Raw genomic sequence first — 22,894 nt, 5'->3', positions numbered from 1 at the left:
ATATTTAGGTAGAAAGTGCCCTACTCGAGGGTGCAGCCCGTCTGGAGCCGCCTCTGTGACTCAGAGCTGGTGACGCTGACCTAGCGGGGTTGCAGCAGGACATGGATCTGTCGCCGCCGCTGCGGCCTCAAGGAGAGCTTCGTACCCTGGGCCTGGAGCGGGAGCCCAGCCCCGCAGTCCACTGAGGGCCCCGCACCTGGCACGTGCCCGACAGTTGGGCCTGGTGTGGGGAAGGTGTGCTGGCCGGTGGCCAAGCCCCAGAGCCAGAGTCTGGCTCGGTGTGTCCCTGGGGCCTCAGCCGCCGAACGCCGGTGGCAGTCCCAGCAGTCGAGCTGCAGGTGGGCACAGGGGGTGCTTGGCCAGCGTGGAGGTGGCTCTTGTTCTGAAGGAGGAGGCAGGTGCTGGCCCCAGAGAGCTCTTTTCGGGGCCTGGGGCCTGGGGTGGGCGGCAGAGCCTTCAGAATTGCTGCCCACATGCTCCCTTTCTGCCCCGTCAGGCCCACGGGCCGGGCCAACCTCTGGGCCTTGATCCCACCGTGTCCTTTGCCTGGGATTCCCTCCCACTTCCGCCCAATCCTGCCCATCCCTCTGGGCCACCGCAGACTCCACCGTCGTGGAAGCTGGCCATGACCCTGGCTAGCCAGAAGTAGGGGCCCATCAGTCCTTTCCTCGGGGGTGCTTTGCATCCTCCGGCTCGGGGTTGCCTGCACCGGGCTTCTCTCCTGTGGCCTCTGCACGTCCGTACGAGTCGTGTTGGGGTGCCCAGTTCCGCCCTGAAGGCAGCTGGAAAGACGTGCAGAAGGAGGGAATGTGGGGACACTCAGAGTCCTCAGTTCCTTGAGCCACCGTCTTGTTTGAGGGACATAATCTTCAAACAGTAACCCCACTGATTGGTGTCTGGGATGGGCCAGGCCTGGTGCTAAACACTTGATTCATGGAGCATCACACACCCCTCCAGCAGCCCCGGGGGCTGTGGTGGTCGTGGTGTAGATACTCTATCCCTGATGTGTACATGCGAACACCAGGGCTCGCATAGCTAGGACACGGGGGAGCCGGGATTCAAACCCAGGGACGCCCACGGCTCTCATTCCTCACGGGCAACAAACATCTTTGGTTCAACTTTTAGAGGAGAGGACAGAAAGGGTCAGACCTAAAGGGACAGCAAGAACTTTTATGTTTCTTACCATTTGCTGGGGCCCAGTGGGGATGCGGGTCATGGAACACGTGGGCCAAGGAAAGGCACCCCCTCCCCGTCCTGCCCGGTGCCTAACCCTGCCGTCTGCCGTCCGAGTCCCTGCTTTGGGGCTGGGGGTCGGGTTGATAGAGCCTGGGCAGCCGTGTGGGGTGTGGAGTGGGGTTGAGTCCTAAGTCCCAGGTCAGGTGCTGCTGCTGCGCCCAAGGCCTCGGGCAGGCCCCTTGCCCTCCTGCTTCAGCCTGTTGGTGAGCAAAATGGGGCAGCAGGCCTGGGAGACCCCAGAGTGGATTCTGATTATGCCCCAAGCCGTGCTGGCTCGGGAGGCACGCACGCTTCCTCCAAGACTGTCCAGTGACCACTGCCACCAGATTCCAGCCACTGGGGCGAGAGCCACAGGCTCCGTGGTGGCTGCAGCATGTTCCGTTTGCCATGGAGGTGGCAGCTGGAGCTATTTTTGGAACAGCGCGGTGAGGGAGTTTCCTTCTGGCGGAGGCTGGGGCCAGGCGTCTTGGGCAGGGGAAGTCCCCACGGAGACGGGGGCCCTTCCTCCTTCACCTACCCTGGAGGCACGTCTGCTGTGGCGCGGAGCAGAGGCCACCCAGACCCTGGAGGCCCCAGCACTGAGCCGAGCAGACCTGCACTGAGCTTCCCGGGAGCCACTTTGCAAGGTACCCGGCCTTTGCCCTGACCCTGCTGTGGGAAACCCCTTCCTGCCCTCCTGCTGGGGGAGGCTGGTGGCTCTGCCCTCGGGGACGTGCCCAGCTGTGACAGGGAACCAGGCCCGAGAGCCCTTGGGCCCCCGACTCAAGCCACCCGGCCTGGCTGCTCCTCTGCTGCCTGCTGCCCGCATGACCACCTGCCCAGTGGGAGCTGCCAGGAGGCCAGTGCCATCGGCCTAGCGTGACCTTTGCCACCGCCCAGGTGGTAGGGAAGGTGCCACCAGCCGCTGTCATGTCCAGTAATCGCCAGGCTCCACTAGAATTCCTGCAGTTACAAAGGAAGCAGACGGAGCAGTTCTCTCTGGGGTAGCGCTGGCTGCTCTGGCCAGGGGCCGGGTCGCGAGTGCCCGGGGCTGCCCGGGTATCTTTCTGATGGCTGAGCAGGGAGCTCTCTGCAGAAGTTTCTTCCCCCTTGAAGACCCATTCCTTTGAACCTTAAGACAGAGATAGAGAAGATTAGGGAAGGCCAGGGGCTCAAGACCTTCCTGTGTGGGTAGGGTTGGAGCTGCTCTCCTGCAGCCCAGGCCAGGGCTTCCACGAGCAGTGGCGCCCTCCACCCCCGGGGGCTGTGTCGCTGACTCGCCTTCTTCGTGGTCTGCAGTGCAGCGGCCTCAGTCCAAGGTAGGATGTGGGAAGAGAGGAATTTCTGCTTCTGAAGTCAGTCCCTTCCATTAAACCCCAACGTCTCCCCAGTAGCCCCAGGGATGAGCTGGCCAGGGGACCACAGCTTCTCACTCCTGGCTGGGTATTTATCTGTTGGGTCAGCACCATGTACCTGCCCTCCGTCTGCCACCTGCTGGAGCCAGAATTGAGTGATTTGGTCTTTGCCCTTGAGAAAATCTCCATGTCAAGGGAAAGCAAGCCTTGCGATCAGGCGGTGACAGGGACTGGGAGCCACAGAGTGCCTGCCTGCCAGGGGGGGTCAAGGAGGGCTGCCTGGAGGAGGTACCTGGGTTGAGCACTGAAGGAGTGGGATTTGCCGGGGAGGTAGTTCATTCCAGACAGAGGGTGCCAAGTGTGCCCAGGCCTTGAGGAGGAGCAGCTTCATCTCCCTGAAGGTAGAGGTCCTTAGGACAGCAGACCCACCCAGGAGGGTGTGGTCTAAGGCTGGGAGCAGGCTTCTCAGGCTCCATGGCGGGCTCCGTGGATCACCCCAGGTAAAAGTGGCCAAAACCAGGGCTTTGAGACAAGTGAAGTCTAGGTTCAGACGTCTACCAGCTGTGCACACCTGGCAACCCCGTAACTTTGTGCGCCTCGGTTTCCGCATCGCTAGCAGGATTGTGGGCATCGTCACAGGGATTTGGTGAGATGCTGTGTGCAAAGTGCTGGCTCCATGCCTGGCCCAGAGGAAATGCCCGGGCAGCGCTTAGCTGCTCCTCCAGACAGGAGGGGACAGGTGCAACTGGCCAGGTCCCTGGAACCAACGGCCTTCCAGGACAAAATCCAAATTCTTCCTTGCCCCTTTCGCTGAGAGACAAGGTGTTTATGGCTCCTACGTTGTTTTCTCCGCCCAGAATTTTTTTTCCTTACCTGAGAAGAAGGAAGTGAAAGGTGGTCAGGGGCCTCCGTTTTCAAAGAAGGCTCTTGGAAAGCCAGCCGTGCGTGGTGCGGTTCCGTTTGAATCCGCTGGTGAGTTCCGTCTCGTCCGCGGCCACAGGGCTTCTGAGCGCAAAGGCAGAGTTTTCTTGGTTGGGGTTTCAGGAGGGTGAGAGGAGCTCCGGCCGCCTGTTGGCCAGCAGTTCATGCGTCCACACCCTGGGCCGGGTCCTGGGCGTTTGGAGCTGACTGCCAGGACCAGGCCCCTCCTTTACGGGCTGGCGGGGGCGGCAGCAGTCCGTGCTCCAGATCGCCTGGCTTTAGGGAAAGGCTCACGCCGTCGGCCAGGGAGGTGTGGCTGCCCGCCGTGTGCCAGGACCGTGGCGTCCTTGTGACCACCCTGGGAGGCCAGGGCTGTTTCCTGCCCTTTATGGATGAGGATGAGGACATCGAGGCTCAGGGAGACGACAGGACTTGCCCAAGTTCCCACGAGAAGTGCCAGGGTCTGAGTGGGAAGTAGAGACCCCATCCCGACGGAGGAGTGGACTTTGCCCATGAGACGCCACAGGTGGCAGTCCAGCCAGGAGCCGATGTGAGGAAAGACCCAGCGGGGCCAGGGGCTGAGTCCTTGGGCAGCACAGGGGCTTCCCCGTGGCCACGGCGCAGGGGCCTGGGGCAGTTGGGAGGAGACGCAGGAGGCCAGCCAGGCGGGGGAGGAGCTGGAGGTGTCCAGGAGACGCGTGGGTGGATACTTTTCCTGTACACCTTAGGGCGAGAGCGGTCGGCTCAGATTTGCTTGTTAGAAAAACCTTTCTTGGGGACCAGAGGCGGGTCGGAGGGGAGTGATGGAGGCTGGGAAACGGAAGCCATTGCAGGGACTCTGCCGAGAAGGGGCGAGGCCAGCACAAGGGCAGGGGCTCTGGGTGAGCAGAGACCTACATGAGGCGAGAACTGGGAGGACGGCTGAAGTCCAGGTGTGGGCGTGAGAGACCAGGCGTTGCACTGCAGCCGGGTCCCTGCTGAGCCCCTGGGCAGACGGAGGCAGCCCTGAGACGGGGTCCCAGGGAAGGCAGACCAAAAGCTCCCGCTTGGGCGAAAGGAGCATGTGGTGCCCGAAGGACTCGGGCTGGAGAGAAAAAGGTGAGGGCGGGTGGTGGGTGAAGATGACGAGCTGATGAGAAAGACGGGGGGTCAGGAGTGAGTCCCAGTGGGAAGAGAGTCCCTGCGCTGGGCTCGGTAGGTGCTGCATCGCCCCCGCCTGGCTGGCACCCCAGATCTGCAGTCCCACCTGTGCCCTGAGCAGGTGGCAGCAGTGAGGAACCTCCCTGCGTGGCTGCCTGGTCCTTCTGGGGCGCTGCAAAGGCCCTTTTCTCTGCACCTTACGGAGCCACGCTGGTCCCGCAGCCCCAGAATCTGAGCCGTGTGTGTGGCTTGGCAGGGGGTGGGCAGGACCAGTCAGGAAACCAGACAGCATCTGCGGCTCGTCCCCTCCGCCTTGCCAGGCCCCTAGGACTCCGACCTGAGATCTGGCTGCTTCCTGTCCAGTGAGCAATGGTAACGACTGCTGTCGCAAGACCAGGCGAAAACAGGGACTGAGGCAGGGGAAAGACACAGCAGGCCGATCCACATCTCTGGACCAGAATTCATTCATTCCCTCTTTCGTTCATTCTTTCATTCATTCATTCACTCTTCCAAGGCAGGATGAGCTAGGGAAGCCAGGCACCCCTGGTTTTGAGTGTGAGTTCTGTCTGGCACCTGCTGTGTGAACTTGGCCATGTCACTTAACCTCTCTGAACTTCCACTTCTCCCTCTGCACAGTGGAGATTGCAGCAGCCACTGTCTAGGGCGGCTGTAAGGTTGGCCGAGACACCGCATGGACGCACTGGCCCCTGCTTGGCACACAGCCCGTTCTCCACTGGGGCGGGCTCTTACCGTCCTCCCCACCAGCCAGGCTGTGTGGGGGACGCTTTCTGCCTGGGCCTTGTACTGGGGACACTGAGTTGAGTTTCTTTCTCTAGTTGCACACAGTGTTGCTGGTCTAAGCAGCAGGTTCAGATCGCGGCTCTCTCTGCCACATGGACTTATGTTGGCAAGTCACTTTTGTCCTTGGAGCCACACTTCCCTCATCTGCAAAATGGGAGTGATGGCAGCTCTTGGGTTTCTTGGGAGATGTCAAACCGGGAAGCACTTCATGTAGATGTTGGCTGCTGCTGACGCTGGTCCAACGCTGACCCTACCTGTGCCCGGCCTCTGTGAGCTGTCACATCCCCTTGTGGGTCTCGGGCGGCCAGCTGGGTGTGGGGTGGGTGTTGGGCAGTGCTGGCCTGGGGCCATGCATATCTGTCCAGTGCCAGGTGAGTGGAAGTAGCCCCAGGCCCCCACGCTGGGGTTGGGTTATCCATTCACTGAGGCGGGGGGGGGGGGGGGGGGGGGGCGGCGGGAGAAAACCCTGTGGTGTAAGCCATAGGAACAGGTTCCTTCTTTGGGAAACAACTGTGAAGCTGGTTCATTCAGTGGAGAAACTGGGAAGGGGCCCTTCTCAGAAGCCAGCAAAGGCCACCGTGTCCACTGAGGCCAGGCCACTCGAGGCTGCCCGTACGGCTCTCCCGTGGGCTGGACAGAGCCTGTAGCCCAGGAGCTGCACTGGCCTTCACTGCCCGCACCCCCGAACGAGGGACAGTGACGCCTCACTGGACCAACCCAGAGGGTGCCGGGCCTCAGCCTGGTGGACACCAGGTGAACCTGAACCCTGGCCGTACGTGGACACACACATCTGCGCAGAAATGGCAGGCAGGGCCGACTGCGCGACCACCTCGGGGTTTTGGAGCAGGGGAGGTGGACACGATTACTTGCACCCACACAGTATGCAAATGTGCCTCCTTAAAACCCCCACCCCACTCAGCCCCTCACATGCCTAAGTGCCCCACCCCTGCCCCCAGCCGGGTCCTGGGCCAGAAGCTTTCTGGTGTTTTGGGCTTGTCTTTCACTGGGAGGGCCTCAGTGAGCTGCTGGCCCCCACCAGGCCTAGCACCTGTTAAGGGGCAAAAGAGGGGCACAACTTCCCCCTGGATGAAGTATCTAGAATTTGGGAGGCAAGGGTCAGGGGACAGCCTTGGTCAGAAAGGGCCCTTGGAACCTCAGAGCCCAGGCCTGCGTGGCCCCTGGTCCCTTCCAGGGAGCACCCACATCAAAGCCCCAGCCTCTCGGGGGCGCAGGGCAGGGCACCAGGTGTGCAAAGGTGGCCACGGTGAGCATCACGAAGAAGGCGTTTGCTCTAGAGCAGTCCCAAAGAGGCCAGACCATGCGGTAGACTGGGCAGGCCCCCCGGGGCCTGATGGGACCCCGAGCAAGTGCCTTGCCCTCTCTGAGCCTCAGTTCCTGCCTCAGTCACATGGGCTGCCACTCTCCCATGCCAGTGAGGGTTAGCACCGACGGGCCCACGGCAGCCCCTCCCACCCACCCCTGCTAATGCCTAAGCATCTTAAGGACCCTGAGAGGGAAGTGTTTTTATTAGCCCCGTTTTCCAGATGAGAAAACTGAGGCACAGTGTGGTTAAATGAAACCAGGCAAGGATTTGCACCCGGGGCATTTGGCTCCCAAGCTGGTCACCCTTAACCCCCACAGTCCCCCTGACGCAGCCCCTGGGCGCCTGGCAGAGGCTCTTGGGCCGGGAAGATGTCCTGTGTGTCCACAGGTCCTGGGAGACGGCAGGCCCTTGCTCCCCAGAGGAAAGGTGTCCCCTTGTGGTGGTCGACGTGGGCCTGCGGCTGCAGGTCTCACATGCCGTGGCTTTGGGCCCCTGACTTGGACCTGGCAGCCGCTGCCTCACTGCTCTGCAGGTGGGCAGGTGCCGCGGCACAGGGGCTGGCAGCTCCCCACGGGGCCCCGAGGTGCCCACCCACCTCGCTGAGGGCCTTTTCGCTGCTTGCTGAGCCTTGTCCCTCCAAACCCCCTTTGCCTTGGTCTTTCTGCATCTAAACCCCCTAAGAAGCAGTTTCTGGCCGCAGTTTCTGGGGTAAGCAGGTTGGGTTTGGTCAGGCCTAGAGATACAGGAATGCAGATTCCCTCAAGTCCAGCACGCCCGGACAGCCCCGAGAGGCAGCGGCTGCCTCCGCACCCGCAGGGGCTGTGCAGTCTGTGAGGTCTGGGTTTGAACCCCCCCTGCAGCTTCCTAACTATGACCCTGAGCCCGCCTCCTCTGAGCCTTAGTTTCCCCGTCCGTACCATGGGGCCGTCAACAGCCCCAAGGATGAATGAGAAAGACCTGGCCCGCCGAGAGTGCTCAGAGGCCCTTCACTGCCTGCCTTCCCTCTTCCCGTACGTGTGGCCCTCTCTGGCCCTTGGGGACCGTGACTTGCAAAGCCTCCTTGATTGCCTCTTTCTGGGAACAGAGGTCACTCCTCGCCACTGGGAGCTCTGTACAGCGGTTCCATTGGGTTCTGGGTGGTCCAGCTCTTTAAAATGAGAATTTACCAAAGCCCCAGGGGCTGGCAGAAAAGGTGGCCTGGACAGCAGCGCCCATAAACCTGGTGCAATCCCGGAGGATGAGGCCGCTGGGGATCACTGACCTGGGGGCCCCCTGGGAGGGGCAGTGGCCCCTTGTGGCCCACCTGCCTGGGTCTCCCCCTATGCACTTACTTACGCAGGCTCCGTGGAGAGAGGGCTCGCCATGTGGGGAACCATCTAGAAAGGAAGATGCTGGTGGTCAGCGCACAGCTTGCTGCGTAACAACCCATGAAGCACGCAGCACAGTGGTGATGGGCAAGGACGTCATAGGTTCAAGTCCTCCGACCCATGCGGCCTGGACAAATCTCTTAATCTTCTTGTACCTCGGTTTCCTCATCTGTAAAATGGGGACAATAATACACCCTAACTCCTGAGCTACTGTAGGTGGAAGAGCTTAGAGCAGACGCAAGCATAAGGGTGCCGTTGTTAGTGATCGTCATCACTATTATTACTGTTATTTCTGGAGTGGCCAGGTGCCACCCCTCCAGCTCCTGGAGACCCTGTGTGAGGCCGTGGAGTGAGCTGCTGGGGGTGCACTCGCTGCCTCTGGCACAGGTGTTGGGGGCTGCTGGCACGGTGGGGAGCCACATTTGGAAACACTCATTAAGTTCCTGCCCAGTGAGACTTGCCCAAGGTCCCCGCAAGGTCGGGGTTCAGACACAGGCCCGCTGGCCCCCAAGCTGGGTGAGGCGGGGTGAGGGAAGGGGAGTCCAGAGAGGGACGCCCCACGGTTGCCAGTCCCTAGGAAGCGCGAGGACAGGTATGGGGCTCCACGGGGAGGCCTCTGGGCCAAGGCTGGTGCCTCCTGAGATAAAGACGGAACCTTCCTGCCGAAGACAGTTCTCCAACCTTTCCCCAGAAGTCTCCCTCAGGGCAGAGGACGCTGAACATGTCACCCCGAGGGATCTGGGGGTGCAGCCCAAAGCAACCCCCGAGCCTGCGGGAGTCTCTGGTTTTATCTTAAAATTCATGCGCATTTTTCATTCTGCTCCCTCTCACGTCACCGCTCGCGCCTGCCTCGGGAAGCTGCTCCAGGTTTACCTGTTTATCCCGGGGCTTTTCCTCCTGGGCCCTCCACGGCCTCGGGGTGGGGGTCCGCTCCCGTGCAGCAGCTCAGCCACTGAGGCGGGGGGACCTGGAGGGGGGCCGTGGTCCCATCTGCATTCAGGAAGGCGGCCCGGTGGCCCACGTGGAGGAGGGGGTGCCCATGGGTCCAGGTGGGAGAAGAGGCCTGCACCGAGGCAGAGGCACCCCCAAATTGTCCATGCGAGATAATGCTGTCTCTGACCGCTGTCCTTGGCGTGAGCCTCGAATCAGAGGCTGCGGGTAACGCTGATGCCTGGCAGGCGGAGGTGCCCGTGACCCCCCGAGGCTTAGGTGACTGGTGAAGCACACGGACTGTCTGGAGCCAGCCGGCCAGGGGTGGATCCAGCGCCTCCTGCCATCTCGGGCAGGTTGCTTAACCTGTTTGTCTCGACGCCCTCGTCTATAAAACGGAGGTGGCGAGGACGCGCCGCGGTCGTGTAAAGCAGTTAGCACAGTGCTCCTCACCGCAGCACTGACTGTTCTCTGTGATGGTCGTGGCGGCTGTTGAGGCTCAAATGGGAGGCCAGGGTCAAGGCATGGTCAGGGTGCCTGGGGGGGGTCACAGCAGGCGCCAGGCTGGGCCTGGCAGTGGTGCTCTGAGCACTGTCACCCCCAGTTTGTCCCCACCATCAACCACTCTTCAGCTGGGTGAGGCTTGGGGGGAGGTGGTGTGCTCTCTGGCCCTCTGGTAGGGTGGACAGATCAGAACCTTGCTGTCGATCCTCTGTTCGAGTCCTAGTCCTGCCACTTTTGAGCTGGTGTCTGCAGGCAAATTCCTTAACTGCTCTGTGCCTCCTAAATGGGGCAAATGAAAGTCCCTCCTCCTGAGGCCATCGGAAGAGAGGGTGAACAGGCTCGTATATAAGAAAGTCTCGTTTTCTGTCGCAGCCCGTGCCCGTGAGGCTGGCATGCAGGATGGCAGGACAGCCCAGCCCCATGTCCCATGGAGGGAGCCCGAACAACCTCTGCCACACGCCTGGGCCCACGCACCCTGCTGACCCACAGGTAAGACTTCCTGGACAGCCGACTTCCTTCTGGAAAGTCTAAGTAGATTTGGGTAAGGGCTTTCTGGTGTATGAAGTCTCTGAGGAGTGCAGATCCCGGAGGCTACTTCTTCCAAACTCCCTTCCCCTGGAGGAAGCAGCTCAGCAGCCTCCAGACTGAGCCTCTTATTGAATGCTTCCAGTGATGGGGAACTCACCATCAACTCAAGTCAACCTTCCGTTTAATTCAGCATCACTCAAAGCAGCCTCTTCTGTGTCGGAATCTGGACTCGGACCCCAGTCCTGCCCCGGGGGATTTCCTCGTGAATGGAACAGCTTTATCTCCAAAGGCTGCATGTTGGTTAGAGGACCCTAGAGGGGGCTGTGGGAGCCCAGAGGAGAGAGTGAGGGGCTCGAGGACAGGCGGAGGATAGAAGGAGAGCTTACCCAGGGTCCATAAGTCCTTCCTTACGGTGATCCAGGATCTGCCGCTGGCTTTGGTCTTAACCGCATCAGCCCCTCCTCAGCCCCGGTGTCTAGAACCAGGGGCCTCGGAGAACATGAGTGTCCCTACCCCTGCCTGGCCCTCTCGGTAGGTGCCTGGGAGAGGCAGGCAGCCTTCTGCAGCTTTCCTGAAGCTGTGGCCAGGGTTTGAGCCCCCACGTGTGCCCCCGCCTTTGCACACGCTGTCCCCTGGGCCTGGCGCGCCTCCCTGATGGGGAGCCTCCCTGTTCTGCCCCAACCCCTGCGGAGGAGAGGCCTCCTCTGAGCTGCCGCCGCACCTGTGTGCAGCTGGGTCGTGGCCGTGATCCCATCACGCAGGGGGACGCGAGCCTGGGTCCACCTCCCTTCCGGACAGAGAGTCCCCCTGCAGTGGGGCCAGGCACAGAGGAGCCCCTCCCTGCTTGCTGAATTAAGGAACTGCACAGACGTGTCGTGCACCCCAGGGGACCCGGCTGCTGTCGGGGCGCGCACAGCCTCACCGGAGAGAGATACGAAATGGGACAGAAGGAGAAACCCGGGTGGGGAAGCCCCCGCAGAGACCGGGTCCAGACTGGCAGGGGCAGGGACGCTACCTGGAGGGAGCAGCCTGCAAAGGCCTGGAGGGCAGGGAAGTTGGCTGGGGCGCCAGCCAGGGCCAAATCCTGGAGGTCCAGGAAGACGTGCGGAGCTGTCCAGGGGTGGGTCTTTGTCCCGGGGCCCGTGAGACCTAAGTCAGGAGGAGATTCAGAGGCAGCCGCCTTCCATGGAAGGCTTGTCCCGCCTTCTGAGTGCCGAGGCTCCTGTGAGAAGCTTGGGGCACTTGACCTGTCCGGGCCGGGCCACCACGTGCAGTTGTACAGATCACATACGGCACGACGTGCCTGGCCAAGGAGGCAGTCAGGTCGGAACTGCTTCTCCCACCCTGGGACCTGTCACAGTCCCTGGCCAGAGACAGGGGTGCCTTTGCCGATTCACACAGGGGCATCACGTGGGCTTGTAGGCTCTGCGTGCACGCGTGTGTGCGTACACGCGCACCGGTACACGGCAGTTCCATGGGCAGCTGTGCTAGCTGTACTGTCCATTCCCATCCCGGGCCGGGGTGCAGGGGCCCATTTCCTCGGTGGAATCTGGGGCATCCCCTGAGCGTGGGGAAGCCCGTGGACACTATCAGTCCAGAGTCCACCAGGACGTGGAGCTGACGGCAGGGGCCAGCAGGGCGTCCTCGGGTAATGTAGCAATTTGTCATATTAAGTCATTCACTAACAATTGAGTCCCCCTTGATTAATCTCCCAGAATTAGCCCGTTGCATTTTGAGCAATTAGGGTTAATTATGGCCTCATTTGGCAGAGGAGAGAGACCCTTAATTATTTCACAAAGGAGGAGAGGAAATGGTGGGATGCGGCTGCAGCAGGGCCGGGGCACCTCGGAGCTGGTACTGGAGAGGGGAACGACACAGCGAGTGTAATTAGAGACCGTTCCTCGGCGTTAGCTGCTCCTGGGCAGCACCCGTTGGGCAGAGATGCCCCCAGTCCCACCAGCATCTGGCTGGGTTGGCATAATCAGGGCGCAGAGCAGTGTGTGCGTCGGGACCACTCCAGGGTGGGGCGAGGAATGGATGACAGTGGGGCACTTTCTCGCCCCCAGTCTCATGAAGCACTGGTATTTATGCACCATCTGGGGAGACATCATAGCCCAAATCTTTCAGAGAAGCATCTCAAATTGACAGCAGCGGCCTTTTCTTTTAGGACAGGAGGCACTGATGTTTCCCAGGAACCGTCCTTAGAAGGCAGGAGCCAGGCTCCACAGACAGCCGTGCTTGGATGTGGGCCGGCTCCCAACTCCAGTCCTCACCAGCCAGGGGATGCTGGGCAAATGACCTCTCTGACCCTCAGTTTTCTCATCTGCGAAGTGGGGATAATAGTGGTCCCTCACTCAAGAGGCGATGTGAAGACTGAGTGAGATGATGCACTTTGAACATCCAACATAGCATCTGACATCGGGTCTTGAGGAAATGGTGTGTTGTTGATCTTATTCTTAGATTTTAAGTTCATTTTCACTTTCACAGTCAAAGACCCCAGAGCTGGCTAATACTCCCAGAGTAGAAAGAACAATTTAGCAAACACTGGAACTGTGGATTTTGTAAACCTTCTGTGCCCAAGGCTTTCCAGCACATGAAAAATGTATTTGCCGAACCTGGCAGCATCATAGGTGAAATTCGGATAGACTTGGGAAAGCTAAAAATGCTCAGTTTTATTAAGGTTTCTAATGAATGACTTTGAGAATAGGAGCTTCAAACTCCCCATTCTGTATGATTTTATCAATTTGCTACAGACCTTTTTCATGTGGAATGAAACCCAAGGCTCAGCTGACCCGCTAAGAACCGCATGAATTTCCATGAAAGAAAAAGGTGTTCTAGCTTGAGAAAGCCCCAGCTAATGTGTCTTCCATCTGGAAAGTCTTTGCAAACCTGCCTGGGACCTGCCAAGTTTAGTTATATTCGGACACTATTTTGAGAGAGGAATGTGCATAGGTTTGCAGGGGATAGGGCTAACTATCACTCTATGAGCTCTGTGCTGTTTGGGCCAAAATCTTTATGGAAATCTTCCCAAAGAAATGGTGGTAGTTAGATATGGTTTAATGGCCGAATAGTAACTGTGAGTAAGATTCAAGAAGTATATGTTCAGGGCTGTAAATTCAGCAGGTTTCTGTCTGGTATGGGGTGAGGGGCATCCCAGTGCCTAGAGCCTGCCCCCAGGGGCTTGCACTCTGCTGGGGAGCCCCACCTGTAAATAGGGAGCGGCGCCTGGAGGGCCACAAACTGCCCGGAAGGGGCAGACAAGAGGCCATGGGCAAGCCAGGGGTGCTCTAGAAAGGAGTATTCAGGTGGATCAACAGATGATCAGGAGAACGGAGCAGCACAGGGGAGGAGGATATTCCAGAAAGAGGAAGAAATGCAGCACCTGGAGCCCTGAAGGTGCAGGGCCAGGGCGTTAGAGCTTAGGTAACGTAGAAGAATGGGTGGTGTTTCTGAAAAGCCTATGAGTCTGTTGTCTAAACAGTTTGGAATTGAATCTGTAGGTAGTGGAGAGCCCTCTAGGGGGTTTTAAGTTGACAAGGGAGTACCTGGATTTTGCTTTTAGAAAGATTACTGGTGCCAGGGAGGAAAGTGACTTAGGAGGAGGTGAGAATGAGCCCGGGAGACATGGCCGCAGTCACCCAGGCTGAGCGATACCTCAGCCTTAAACAGGGCTGCAGCTGTGGGCCCCAGCAGCAAGGATTCCAGAAACTCTCGGGGAGGGGCAGGGGTGAGGGGCGAGACAAACAAACCTAGTGGCTGAAGGGATAGGGGAGAGGCAGACGTCTGGCTTGCGGCCGGAACTCTGTGACTTCCACCTTGCACATCTTTGCTTGGACGCTGCGAGCGCTGGCTCCGTACGTTCAAGCCCAGCTCTCTCTGAGTTTGGTTGGTGAGAATGGTCCTGGGACAGCCACTGCAGTTTAGATTATTTTAGATTTTGCTCAGCATCTCCCCTGCTGTGGCATCTCACTCCCTGTCCCTGAAGGCCCATCGAGCAGAGTGTAGACAGAAGCTGAGGCAGTTCCAGTTGGAGTAACTGTGTGTTGCTGGCCCCTGACCTCATTTCATCCTCCTACCAACTAGGAGAAGCAGGTCTTGCTCACCCCACCTGGCAGGTGAGGGAACGGAGGTAAGTCACGTGCCCGTTTTGCTATTGAGGGGCAGAGGTAGGATTAGCCCAGGTGTTTGAGGCGCCACGTCAGCCTCTTGCCACTAAGCCCTTGAGAGGGCAGATTAGCTTTTGACTTGAAACTAGTTGGCTCTGGAGGAGCTCGTAAGGAGTCAGCCAGTGTGGACTGACTCTGTAAATCACGCCTTTCTTTTGTGCACGTAGAATTAAAACATACCGCTCTATACGCATGCTTAATCCCTCAGACGTTCCCTACACACGGTGTCAGTTGTCTTTAAAGGGGAAATTCATTTACAGGAAATGTCATCCTCATGTGTGCTTTTTAAAATCATGGAAATGGTTGCCTTAAAATTAACGAGGCATTGCAAATAATAGGGGAAAAAAGAACCATCCAGTGTAAAGATGATTAAAATTCAGGTCAGAAGTCTGACTTAGTCAGGCTAAATTTTTTAATGGGATTTCAGAAAATTAATTGGGTGAATGCATTTTTATTCTTTAACATGTAATTTTATGCTCCTGTTAAAAAAAAAAAAGGTGGGGGGGCATTTGTCGATGGCTGAGGCTTATTGTGGTCCAAGTGCTTTATACTCAAATGAGTGCAGAGGAGGCGGGTGTCTGCGGCCTAATTTGATCTGACTCTGAGAAGGAGCCTGGGTATCTCTGAGCCTTTTTGGGGGGAGGGAAATCTCGGGTATGCCCCACCTGGGTCTGAGAATCCCCCGAGTGGGATTAGGGGTGCATGAGACTCGCCGCCTCCTGGGTCTTGCTGGACGCCTCCAGCAGGACAGGGTCCATGCCCCCAGGGGCTCCTCTTCTTTCTGAGGTCAGCGGTCTCCTCCCTGGGCCCCCAGGCCCACTGCGACCAGCGGGAGAGGGGGCTGGACGCCCAGGGTCCGCGTCCCTGTCCCCTCCTCCCAGCCCCCAGCCCACCCCTCCTCCCTCAGGGGTGGAGAACTGAGGGGCCTGCAGCCCAGGGCAGGGGAGGAGTCAGAAACGGCCCCCGTGGCACGTCCCTGCGCGGAACCCACAGTGCAGTCCTAGAGAGGGAACCCCGTGCACCTGCCTGAGCAGGTGACGGGGAAGTCACAGGCACCGCCCTTGCCCACCAGTGCAAGTCAGCCCCACTGCTTGACTGCCACCCGTGGTTTTACTGCCACCCCCTCACGTCGGCAGACCCTCGACGGGGTGGGGACGATGACTGTGATAAGAACTCCCTGCCTGGGTTCACTGCGGCCGGTCCCCACCCCCTGGGCCGTAGGTGCATCACTGTGCCTGTCCACAGACGCAGCAGTCCCCACACCGTACCAGTGCCAACAGTGGCAGGCTCCGTAGCACACCTGGGGGCCACGTCCCCGCCTTCATGAACCCACCCAGCAGCCTTCTGAAGGGGAACCTTACTACCTCCCCTGTCCAGAGGGCTTGCCCAAGGCCCCAGTGTGGGTGCGTCTTCAGCAGTTACCCCTCTGCTGACCTGCGCCCCCCACAGGGGTCGTATGCATTTTCTCCAGGAGCCAGCAGGGTCTCAGAGTAGCAGGGGACAGTCAGCCTTAGCTGACGGGCTTTCTGAGCGGTCATGGGTGTGTAGGTCGTAGGGCATCACTGGGCCGTTGCTCAAGCTGTTCTGGGGCCCTCCCCGCTGGGGGAGCTTTGGGAGACGCTATTTTGTTGAATCTTTGCACTCCTCCCGCCACGGGCACCGGCCCCGCGTTTGCCCAGCAGTGTAAAGCATCACGGACCCTTTTCACCGCCCCAGCCCTGGCGTCCTCAGGCAAGCCCTGCAGGCGGGACTGTGAACGCCTGCACGTTCTGGGCGTTAAGGACAGCTGGCCGGGCGCCCCTGGCTGGGAGGGCTCCATGCTCTGTGCAGGAGGGGCGGCCTCAGGGCAGCCGTGCAAAGAGGCGAGGCCTTTGGGGGCAAGAGCCCAGGCCACCCTTTCCCTGAGTTAATCGGGGTCAGGGCCCTGCTGGCTCGGGCAGCTGTGCCCAGGAGACCCTGCGTCCCACACTGCCCAGCTGACCAGCATGCCACCCGGGGACAGGACCCCTCAAGGACAAGGGTCACTCCTAGAGCCTGCCCGGCCTGTGCCCAGTGCCCGACTCTGACTGACCCCCAGCATGCGGTGCTACTGCCCCACGTCACCTGCCCCTGCCACAGAAGCTGCGTTCTTTTAATTAGGCCAAGTGGGTAATGACAGGAAATGCAGATCTGGGTCACTACCTGTGCACAGGGACAGCGGAGTCCCGCCGATGCTGCTGGGATGTCATCTACACGAGCCTGGAGCTTGGGGGCCCACCATGACACCCCCGGGTTGGGTAATGAGTGGCGGGGACTCTGGCCACCTCCTACCAGCACAGTGGAAAGAAGCCCAGGATTCCCAGAGCAAGGACCCTTGGAGGACACTTTCTCCAAACCCTTCGCTGACAGCAGAGCTGGGAAACTGAGGCCACAGACAGGGGGGACTCCACCCCTTGTCACCTGGCTATGCAGCAGGTGGTAAAGAGCCTCGGCTCTACATTAGACAGGGAGTTCAAGTCCCACCTCCCCCGCTGATGAGCTGTGGGACCCAGTCCTCAGTTTCCTTACTGATAAAATGGGATTAGTCACCCTTGCTTTACCAGGTTGCTACGAGATGTAAGGCATAATCTACGTCACCTACATGAGCGGTTAGTGTAGTGACTGACACAGAGTAGTGCCTGTTACTTCATGATTATGTGTGACTCTTCCATGTGCGGAGCATGTGACCTTGGCTTGTTCGGAGGGCGAGTGATCGCCCACCTCCGTAGAGGTGTCGCAGTGCCACTGCGCACTAGGTGTCACGAGCACATTCCCTGGTGTCTCAACAAATGTTCTCTGAGCCCTCCCTCTGGGCCGGTCAGTCACGGTGTGGAGGACACTCGGGGACCTTCGCAGAGGCCCATGGTCTGCGGGTCAGGATGGGCACACGTCCCGGCTCGGGGAGCAGAAGGAAGCTCTGCTGAAGCAGAAGCAGCAGGTCTCACTGGTCGTGGGGTCCTGAAGGAAAAGCAGAGGCGGAATCTGAGCTGGGAGGCCCCTGGGCGCTCCCACTGGGCTGAGGCTCTGCAGGCCCCCGGTCCTGGGTTCAAGTCCCAGCTCTGCCGTCACTCGCCGCAGGGCCCGGAGCAGCGAGCCTCCAGCTTCCTGAGCTCAGGCTAGTGAGGTCCCCTCGCAGGGTCATTCTGAGGACTCACCAAGGCGGCGCACAGCAAGGATGCCACACGCGGCCTGGCGCACAGTAAGCCCTGAGTAAACGTGCTCTTAGGGGGTGCTGGGTATGTAGGTAGGCTAATCACCTTTACCGAAAAGACTTACCTGACAGACACCGGCACGTGGTGGAGAAAACCCTCCTCTTCCTCGTTCACCGGCCCTCCCGCCCGAGTGCCCAGGCGGGGGCATTTCCCAGTCACCCGCCACATGAGCTAATTACGCCTCAAGGTCAAGGTCGGCCCAGCTTTGCGTTTGCTGAGGGAAGGAGGCAGTGGTCCCAGTGCCCCAGGCTTGGGCTTCCTTTAGCCTGGCAGGAGAGTGCATGTGGGCTTTCCTTGGCACAGAAGGGCTGGGAGCAGGGACGGGGGAATCAGCCGCCCTGGACCTCCGTGGCTCCTCAGACCTGCCCTGCCCACGCCTGTCGGGAAAAAGGGCACCGGGCACCCAGCACCAGCTCAGTGGGAACTGATTTACGTCATAAGTCACATGACCCCCCCAGCAACGCTATGAGATGTGCATACTTCTATTATGTCCACTTGACAGATGAGGAAACTGAGGCCCTGAGGGATTATGTAATGGCCCAGGGCCACCAGCCAGGGGCTGAACCTGGACTGGACCCCAGGCCAGCTGGCCCTGGGGCACACACTCAGCCCCATACTCCACTGCCAATCCCACATGGTTCCAGAGGCTCCTTCCACGGTTCCTCCGCCTCAATGTTGGTGTTTGAAGTGAGGGAGAGTTCCAGAACACAACACAACGCCTGGACCTTCCGCCCTCACAGATGCTTCTGACCCAAGTCCGGGAGAGGCATTCTTCACTTCAGAAAATTCAGCAGCTTATTCCTGCTTTAGTGGAGCTTCCAGCGATTCTCGCCTCACCCCTTCCCCCGAAACTGAACTCAACGAACGTTTCTGAGCACCCACCATGTGCAAGGCGTCCAGCAGCCGTTGACGCCCTGCCCCGTCCTCACGAATGCCGGTGACCCCTGCCGCCCAGATGGCCGGTGGGCGCTGCGGCAGCAGTGAGTCCCCCACACTCCTGGGAACTCAGGAGGGCGAAGGGACAGGGCCCAAAACCATGAGGAAAGGCTGGCTGGAGCCGTGTGACGTGGGCGTGCCATGCCGGGCCTCTGTTTCCCCGCTGTCATCTCACAGGGGCAGACAGGCGGTGGTGCCTGTCCCTCCCTCCCAGGGCCCCGCGCTGGCCCCCTCTGCTCTCCTTTCCTGAAAGCGTATTCGTGTGTGTGTTACGGGGCAGGGGGCCACACGGCCACTAGCTGCCAGACAGCTCCATCCCTGGGCAGGTACTACGGCTTCATCACCCATTTCCATGCTGGCCCCTGCAGAGTTATTGTGAAGTCTTAGGTTTCTTCATGTCACCCACATAAAAGAGGCGGTTTACCCAAAAAATGGTCTCACAGTGTAAAACTGCACATTTTAACTAAGCCATTGAATCAAGCTTTGCCTCGGTTTTCTCACCTCCGAGATGGAATGGCCACCCCAAGAGGGGAATGTGCCATTCCTTATGACCACTTGGGGTACCCCACATTGTCCCCCAAGGGCTGGGCTGTGGGGCTGGTGACAGGGCCTGTGCAAGCCGTGTGACAAGTCACCTCCCCTATTTCGGACTTGCTGGGCCCAAGAACTTGGGAGTGAATGAGGCAGGGAGGCCCCCGGCCTCACAGGACCCCCTGTTCTGGGGCAGGAGACAGAGAATGAGCAAACATACGTGTCATCAGATAATTCCGGATGGCGACATGCTGTGGAGGAAGCAAGCAGCCTCGGCTGCTCGGCTGCAGAGTGGCTGGGGTGGCCGGGGGTCCCCGGGGCACACGGGGTGCTCGTGATAGCGAAGTTGTAGTAGGAGTCCCTCCTCGCCTTGGAGGGCCACTTCCTGGGGGTCTGGAAGGGCCCCTGGCTGCACAGATCCCGCCTGCCTGACCGCTCACCCCGTCACTCTCCGCAGAGGCACCTGACCGCCGTGTCCTTCCGCTGCTCGCTGGCCGACTTCCAGATCGAGAAGAAGATAGGCCGCGGGCAGTTCAGCGAGGTGTACAAGGCCACCTGCCTGCTGGACAGGAAGACGGTGGCCCTGAAGAAGGTGCAGGTGAGCCAGCGGCCCCGCGCGGGGTCAGCACCGCCTAGTGGGGCCGCCTTCCGTAGCGGAAAGTCCTGCCCTGCGCTGGCCCTCGCCCGGCCTCCCTCTGAACGAGGGAAATAAGGGCCCAGCTCGCTGGGCCGTGGCGAGAACAGGTGGCTCTTGTCTGTGAAAGCTCATTGTAAACCTTAAAGGAAAAGAAAAGTGAGCGTGCATTGACCACCTGCCGCATACTGGGTTGCGCTAACGAGCTTCCCGCGGGTAACCTCATGGACCCTTGGGCCCCGCCCTGCGGGTGGGGACTCTTGCCCCAGCGGAGGCTTGAACCAGGGCCCCAGTGAGCTCCACGCCCACGTCTGAACACCCCGATGCCATGCTCGCTCCACGGTTCTGGGCTCCGGTGTCCTCCGACCTCTGTTGGATCCTATGGACCCGTTGGAAGGGAATCACTTCCAAATGCCCCAGCAAAGCTTTCCCAGTTTGCTCACTTGTCCTTACAGACTGAGGCTAACAGCCTGGGGACAGGAAGCCCAGGGGAGACAAGGCCCCTCCCGGGTGAAGCCTCTGGGGGGGGTGGGGGAGTCGGCCTCAGGTGCCCCTGGCTGGCTGGAGGAGAGACAGGCTCCCCTGCTCAGAAAAGGCCCGTTTTCTGCTCTTTGTCTTCCAGGGAAGGCCTTACCTAGGTCCTCTGTCTTGGTTGTTTTCTTGCTCTGCTGTGCTTTGGGGGGGAGGGGGGTGGCTGTTAGATGCTCACCTTTTGTTGGTACTTGGAATTCAGAAGGTGCTGGAAGGAGCTCACCTTTCCCAAGCACCACAGGGCTGGGCACACCACCGCGTCTTCTTACTCTGTCCACACTGAGTAAGAAGTAACATCCAGGAGGTCAGGCTGTTGTCCCCATTCACCAAGGTGAAAACTGAGTCTCCCACCAGCAGCCCTGTGACCTCAGCAAGTCACGGGACTTCCCTGGGCCTCAGGCTCATCCTCTGTGGTGGGGGGTAGTGACTCCTGCCTCTCGGGAGCTGTCGTGAGGATTTGGGGTGACGTGGTCCATGCAGCACCTGGCACATTGTATGCACCGAGTGGGGCCCGTGGCCCTTATGAGGTCCCTCAGCGGAAGAGGAAGGAGCCGGGACTTGAACCTGGGGCCGCGAGGCTCCCTGAGGCGGGGGGGGGGGGGTTGACACGCTGGGCACCAGGCTTTAACCGCCCTGCTTCTCTTTGTCCTTCCCCCGAAGATATTTGAGATGATGGACGCCAAGGCCAGGCAAGACTGCGTCAAGGAGATCGGCCTCCTGAAGGTGAGTGTCCCGGGCCGCAGACTGGGCCACGTCACATCCAACGTGGCCAAGTGGCACCAGGCACCCGTTGCCCCAGGGGATTCAGAAATGATTGCCAGATAGGGGCAGCAGCTGCTCGGCCTTGTCGCGGCTGGGCGGCGCGGGGCCTGTGGACGGCAGTGCCTGGCGCGGAATCCACCCCCAAAGACATCCAGAGCCAGGCCGCTCAGTGGCCTGCGGAAGGCGTCTAGGGTGGGCGTCCGACCCATTTGCAGTTCTGTCTGTCCCTGTCTTTTTTCCTCGCTGTCTCTACCTTGTTTCCCTCTTGCACCCTCGTCCTCTTTCCGTCTTTCCCTTCATCCTTTTCTTTTTATTTTCCACCATGGCAGAGCACGCGCATTTGACTCTTCAGCTGTGGGCGTGCTTTCCTCCTCCTCTCCCATCGTCTAGCTGGCACCAGCAGATGCTCTCCGTCGGGGCATCAGCCTGGGGGAGAAGTGGCCGTCGGGTGTGGGTGCGGGAGGGACCCCTGTTTGTCCTGCTGGGTCTCCCCGGCCTCCGCAGAGCTGAGGACACAGGTGCAGGCAGGTCCCACACAGACGTGGACAAATATCCTGGGCTCAGCTGGGGCTGGGCTGCCCGTGTGGGGCTGCACCGAGCGACAGATGGGCAGGGGCCTGCCTGGGGCGGAGGTGATGGGGGTCTGGGGTCGCCCCCTCTCCTCCCTGCTGGCTTCCACATTGGTGTCCCGGGGTCAGAAGTAACAGAGCTCTCTAGACTAGTTGGGCCCTGGTCCGGCCCTGGGGATCCCCCCCACTCCTCACTCTTAGGATTTTGTCTGGGCTCTCAGAGGTGGCAGAGGAGGCTGGGAATGGAGAAAAGGACAGACTTCGGAGGTGCAGGTCCTATGTTCAAATCCTGGTGTCTTCATTGACAAGCTGCAAGTGACTTCACCTCCCTGAGCCTCAGTTTGCCCTCTTGCTCATTGGCAAGAATACCTGGCACATGGAAGGGGAGGAAGGAGAGCATTAAATAACATGCAAGAAGGGCCCACACAGCAGCACACAGTAGGCGCCCACTCACTGTCCCCCTTCCCTCCCACGAAACACACAGAGTTTATTCCACAGTGCGCAGTGATCTGGGCTGCCCATGGCACGGCACTCGCCGAAGCAGCAGCTGTGGCATTTCGGCAGGCGGTTTCATCTGCCAGGCCCTGCCTCCCAGGCCGGTCGGGGCACAGGCAGGCAGCAGACAGTGCCTATCCAGGGGGACCGGGCCAGGGGAACCCAGGCGACTGAGCGGAATCCAGAAAGCCGAGAAGGTCCACCTGTGGGAACCCCAACAGCGTGGGGTTCAGCTGGAGCCCAGGGCCTGGGGGAATGAAGGGAGATGAGGCCACAGAGGTCAGCCGGGCAAGATCATGGTGGCCTCAATGCCGGGCCAGGACAACAGACTTGACCTTGGGAACGGAAGGGGAGCCCCTGAAAGTGAGAGCCAAGGGCGACGTGAGCTTCAAGTGCTCATCAGCAGCACTGACAAGAGATGGCCACAGACAGAGGCCAGAGGCACGGGGGCCTGGAGGGAGGTGTCCTCGTGTCTAGTCGAGGCTGAAAGTGCCCTTCAGATACTCATGTTAAAATTTTAAGTCCAGTTGACATCCCAGGGACTCTGCTTTTCCCCACTCTGTCAACGGTGGTCCAGATCACCCACTCCCCCACTTCTCCCCACTTGTGGCCAAGGACACACGTGTGCCGTTACACTGGACAGGGTAACTCTGCAAGCCTGCGTGTCTGAGCCAGCCCAGTCCAGGTCCCTGGGTGCAAAAATGGACAACTGCAACCCTGGCCTTGGACCGTTTCAAGCCTTGGTTTCCTCCTGGCATGAGCTGGGCCCGGCTGGGGAGGGGGACTGAGTCCCCTTCCCCAGGGCTGTGGTGGAGCCACATGTCATAGAGGACAGGCTGCAGAGGCAGGCACCCCCCTTGCTCCAGCCTTGGGCAAGCGGTTGACTGCTCAGGACTGCGGTTTCCTCTTCTGTAAGAGAGGAGTGAAGATTCAGCACTGTCTTCAGAGGCGCTGG

The 22,894-nt window shown here is 59.8% G+C and overlaps 1 protein-coding gene across 5 annotated transcripts in view; it reads left to right on the top strand.

Annotated features, from left to right (window-relative positions):
* NEK6 (NIMA related kinase 6) overlaps positions 1-22,894 on the top strand; it is a 112,880-nt gene that overhangs the window by 55,873 nt on the left and 34,113 nt on the right. For 3 of the 5 annotated variants that reach the window (XM_058302402.2, XM_004463422.5, XM_004463421.5), the window contains exons 2-4: positions 9,930-10,046; positions 19,406-19,546; positions 20,774-20,836. In XM_058302402.2, the coding sequence (XP_058158385.2) occupies positions 9,930-10,046; positions 19,406-19,546; positions 20,774-20,836 (321 nt within the window). Of the gene's footprint in view, positions 1-1,841; positions 1,863-3,452; positions 3,543-9,929; positions 10,047-19,405; positions 19,547-20,773; positions 20,837-22,894 lie in introns of those variants that run through there. The other 2 variants (XM_071217005.1, XM_004463420.4) reach the window with 2 other exon arrangements.

The sequence above is a fragment of the Dasypus novemcinctus genome, chromosome 8 (assembly GCF_030445035.2).
Source record: "Dasypus novemcinctus isolate mDasNov1 chromosome 8, mDasNov1.1.hap2, whole genome shotgun sequence".
Taxonomy (NCBI): domain Eukaryota; kingdom Metazoa; phylum Chordata; class Mammalia; order Cingulata; family Dasypodidae; genus Dasypus; species Dasypus novemcinctus.
The sequence above is the reverse complement of the archived record's forward strand: the minus strand, read 5'-3'. Positions and strand labels throughout refer to the sequence as shown.